Here is a 5013-nt window from a genome sequence, read left to right as displayed (position 1 = left end):
TTACTTTTTCTACCTAGAATATATACCACGACTTAGTATCTAACGTCGCCTATTTCCATTTGCTGTTGTTGGGGAAGGGCGCGCGGCAATCATGAAGAGGATGCTGACGAATTCTTAGTGGAACTGCCGCCACCGCTAGTTATACCGCGTTGCTTCTCTATGTAGACGTTGAGTAGACGAACCTTACTTGGGTTAAGCATGTTTAACTTTGGCTTCACTTTCTCCTCACCCATTACAATGTACAATTTGACGATGCAAAATACGGCTGCTTTGCGTACCATTGATTGATAATCGTCGGTGAGTCGGGCCAAATGTGGAAACACCATTTCCAGTTGGGTTTCTGTCAACTCGGATCCGTGGCGATCTGCCAACTCGGTAAGCAATTTCAAGGCACACAGATTCACTGGATACGTACCTGTGGCAATCACAGGATTCACGATGTTTATGGTTAGGTTGAGTGGAAGTGCTGGTACAATTCGTGGTATTATCATGTCCAGCTCGCGCATAGTCTCCTTGCTCTTGGGATAACAGTTAATAATCTTAAGGAGAATCAGCTCAACGAAGTTGATCCAGTTTGGCTTCATTTGAGGACGGCGCAGGATCTTGCTGAGAACGTGCAGGGCCTCCGCGACGACTTCGTTGGACGTGGCATCCAACATATTCAGCAGCATCTTCATAATAGCCCGGAAGTGTTTGTTCGGTAATTCGCAATTGCCGCCTTTGATGCAGACTGACAGGTTGTACAACGACGATTGAACATGTTGAGCTGGCATGTCGGGGGTGAGACTAAGGGCTACCTTTATTACTTCGCTCTCTTGAACTCCGTTCAGCAGAATTATTTCACCATTTTCGGCGAAATTAAAATAGACGTAGTCTTTCGAAGACGAAGAATTAGTTTGGGCTAAAGCAGAACCTAGTGCACTAGTTGTCATTTTGTGATGTTGTTCCAGAAGATTTCCGTCCAGACGCATTGTGGTGCTTTCCGGAGTATTTGATTCGGTTGTGGTGGCCGATTGAGTCTTGGAGTTTGACGACGCACAGGAGTCAATTGCCTCGCTTGTGTGACCGTTGTAGCCAGCTCCGCCGTTGGAATTGTTAGCCAGTGAGTTGTATTGTGTGTCAAAGCCACCGAAGCAATTTCGAATTTCCTCTGTCGTTTTTTGGATATTTTGCTGGACATCGACTTCTGAATAGCCCAACAGGTCATTGTCGGTGACAGAAGACTGCCGCGATCTGGGACTAGTAAATTGTGGCTGCAGTGAGGAAAATGGCCCACTCACATTGGGACTTTGTAATGGCTTCGGACTTGAGCTCGATAGGGGCGAAGACGAGGGAGAATTTGTGCCCGATGTACTACTGCGCCGTAGGTGCGTCTGAATGCACACCTTGGCCGAGTCCTGGTACGCTTTAGGTAGGGTTGACAACACCTTAGTCATTTGCGGCGTGTTCAGATTGTACAACGCAATCAAGCAATGGCGAGCTTGGTTCCTTAGTTCGAGGCTTTTTTGGTCGCCAGCCATTTGAACGATCTTCAACAGGGCTTTTTCAACGATTGGCAGCACAGTGCCATCCTCTGAGCCCGGAAAGTCGGTGTTTTTGCAGTAGGTATTTGCCAGACTGGTCAGAAATTTCAAAATTGCAATCCGAGTTTTAGTACAAGGAGTCTGGGCCGTGTCAGACAGTATACGGAAGACGTCTTTCATTTGGAGATCTGTTGGGAAATACTCATGAACCACCTGCAATGTCTTCCAGATTTTACCGTGCATCGAGTTCAATAATTCGGTACCCAATTTATTGAAGAGGCGAGTCAATAAGATAAACAACCAATCGTGCAGGTCATTTGAGTAGGCCAGTATCAGTTCCGTCACTGTTTCCAGGAAAAGCGAGTATACTTTGGTGTGCGTATCCATGAACATCTTACGGAACGTATCCAAGACCAGTTGCAGTTGCTGCGGTGTGAGTTCCTTGCCATCGGCCAAATAATGCGTCAGGCTGATGAGACCATCTTTACGCTCGGACCAGTGTGTCGAAGCACAGTACTGAATAATTGTATCTATATCTTCGAATGGGGGCCTGAGGAAACTCCAATCTAAGCGATTTCTTGACCCAGAAAGGGAATAATTTGAGTTGTTACCCCGTGTGTACGACGAGTCAAACGACCTTTCCGAACAAACTGACGACGCTTCTGAATCATCTGATTCATCACGGTTCATTAGTTTCCTGCTGAGCCGAGCACCTGCAGAGTAGCCTCCGCTACGGTCACGGCTGTAGTCGCCTATGGAAGCGTAATCTCCACCACTGCCGTCGGGAGACAAAGCGTCAGCCAGCGCGTTTTCGGCATCCCGGCTCTGTTGGAGTAATCGAGCTGCTGCTAATTGGCGTGTTGGTTGATTGCGTTCTGGCGTCCGACGTGAATTGCCAGTGGTGTACATGCTGCGTTTCATAAGCATGCCACCTCCGCCCCTTGTGGGACTTGTCTCTCGGGAACTGGCCAGTGATCTGGGAATCCCAGAAGCCTTCTTCGGTATGGTACCAGTAGGCCTATAATACGAACTAATACCATGTTGCTCTCGCAATTTGGAACTTGGAGATGTTGACCTGGAACCGGGTTGTGACTGTGAGACACCAGCTCGACCACGAACTCTGGGAGAAACACTGCTGTTATTTGTTGTCGCCGGTTGTTGAGTACTTTGTTGTTGTGTTGTAGTTCCCAGTCTTGAGCGTGGTAGAGATCCTGTTGCACTACTAGGCGTGGAATTTGCCGTGGTTGCGGTATTCGCTGCCTTCTTTCGGGCTAGAAACGCATATTGAGCTCTTGCCTTGGCTCGATTTGCTGCTGCCGTATCCACAGCTGATATACTGCGCATTCCAGGCGTTGGTTTTTGTATTGAACCCGGGGAGCGTTGAATGCGAGCAGTTGCTACTGTTGCTCGGCGTTCATCAGTTCCGCCGCTATTTGTGCCACTGCCTGCGCCATCTCTTTCTCTCTCTAAAGCCTTTTGTGCTGCTATGTCAAGGGTGCCATATATTTGGTCGGCCAAATCGGGAAAATGTCGCCTGTATACCCAGTAAGCACGTCTTGAATGCCGTCGCGCTTCGCTGTCAGCATCGGAAATTGATTTCTTCAGGGTGTCTCGCAGCAACGGAGCACTCTTTTCAATGGCTTTCGTTGGCCATTCTTCGCACAACAGACAGATTATTTCGCACAGTGCAGCACGAATATCTTTAGACTTGGACGTCTGCAACATGTCTGAGATTATTTTAACCAATTTTGGTGCATGTGTGTATTTGATAATGTACTTCACGGCCAACGTCGAAGCAGACGCAATGACTTTAGCCGAATTTTGTATCAGTAGTATTAGCTGTTCCATGATGTACTCGCAAAACTTGTCCAATTTCTGTTGCAATACCTTCGACATGTATGCAATGGTAATGCAAGCCTCTCGAATAACCTGCGACCGTAATTCCTCCTTCAGTATGTCTAGGAATGATATCGACAACTCCTTCAACTGAACTGTTACAAATTGTGGTTGAGAGTGTATGTTCAGAAGGAGCAGGGAACGTATTTTCTTGAGGGCATCAACTCGTTTATCCCAATCGGTATTCTTGTCACTTATAATGGTCAGTACATTTCTATAAATGTCATCCATGTCCTTTGGATGAAAGATGTTTAAATGGGGCACGGCTTCAAAAGACGCCTCAAATATTTCCATTGTTACGGCACCGGCATCTGCCGCACTATCCGCCGCAATGTTATTCTTGCTTCGCATTGTGGCTGAGACAGTTCGCTTTACAATCTTTGTAGGTCTGTCGCGGGCTGCAATATTGTCTGCCTCATCGTGGCCGTTGTTGTTTATGTGAGTCTGTGTGGAGAGAAGCGCTGACTTTAATAGCAGGCCATCGTTCTTGATTTGATCGAATTTCTGCTCAAGTATAGCCAATTTCGAGGCAGGCAAATCATCTCTGCGCCTCAGATCGGGTCTTAAGCGGTCACCGACGTGCTTATAGATCTCAACTAAAGTTTGTATGGCTGAGTCGCGCACAGATACTGTGGGATCTCCTAGCAGGATGCAAATGGATTGAATGTAATTGCGTACACTCAGTTGTGACGTTCCGTAGACACTAAGCGTGTTAACAATAGTCTGTAGAAACTCTTCACGTACTTTGGCATTTTTGTGCTTAAAGCAACTAGCTGCCAACTTGTCCAACAAAACCTGTGGCGTGAGAACTTTATGCTCCATTAAAGTCTGCAACAGCAGCTGCGCCTTTTCACGAACGGTATCTTTGCTATCGCCCAGGCGATCTATTACATGTGGCAATACCGTTGATGTATACGCGTTGAAGTCTGGACCCAGCCGCTTTATGAGCTCTGTAAAAGCTTCCAGAGATTTTTGTGCAATTTTGAAATGACTTCCTGTTAACCACGGCATAAGACCATCGACCAAAAGGCCCATGTCCATGCAAACAATAGAATTTGTATCATCGCTCAGGAATGTGACGAGATCTTCGGCCAGTTGTCCTTTCACACGCATATCTGCCTTTGGCATTAGCTGTATAAAACCATCCAAATCATTGGGTTTCCGATACGCCATTTTTGGGATATATTATGGATGTACGTCTGAGGGATTATATAAGAGAATCTGCAAAGAAATTAGAAAATATTGATTATTAATAAATTCATATCATAATAATTGAAAAATATTTATTTATATAAAGGGTCAGAAAAGAGCGTTCACCACTGAAGCATATCGGGCAATATACATTATGTCGAAAACTGTGGGTGTTTATTTTGAGACTCAAACAATGGATTTGATATTTTAGATAACATTATAACTCGAGCTTTTTAGCAGTATTTGTCGATAATCGTTATGAATTTCAGCGAAATTTTATTTGTGCGAAATAATTGGCCACCGAATTAAGGGGATCCGAGTAGTTGGCCCAGTCGAATTTTTACTAAAAAAGTTGAACTATATTAATGTGTTACAACAAATTATAGCCTTGTTACTACAGCTT

At 45.6% G+C, this 5013-nt stretch overlaps 1 protein-coding gene across 1 annotated transcript; it reads right to left on the bottom strand.

The window, feature by feature from the left end:
* On the bottom strand, positions 1–4601 carry LOC133327504 (CLIP-associating protein). Its single transcript, XM_061536022.1, has one exon. It carries the CDS (start codon positions 4590–4592, stop codon positions 90–92), a length of 4503 nt encoding a protein of 1500 aa, XP_061392006.1. The 5' UTR covers positions 4593–4601; the 3' UTR covers positions 1–89.
* Positions 4602–5013: the final 412 nt, after the last annotated feature.

The sequence above is a fragment of the Musca vetustissima genome, unplaced genomic scaffold, assembly GCF_032173495.1.
Source record: "Musca vetustissima isolate MV318-11 ecotype Yass unplaced genomic scaffold, APGP_CSIRO_Mvet_v1 utg7742, whole genome shotgun sequence".
NCBI classification, from domain to species: domain Eukaryota; kingdom Metazoa; phylum Arthropoda; class Insecta; order Diptera; family Muscidae; genus Musca; species Musca vetustissima.
This window is presented reverse-complemented; position numbering and strand designations above follow the sequence as displayed.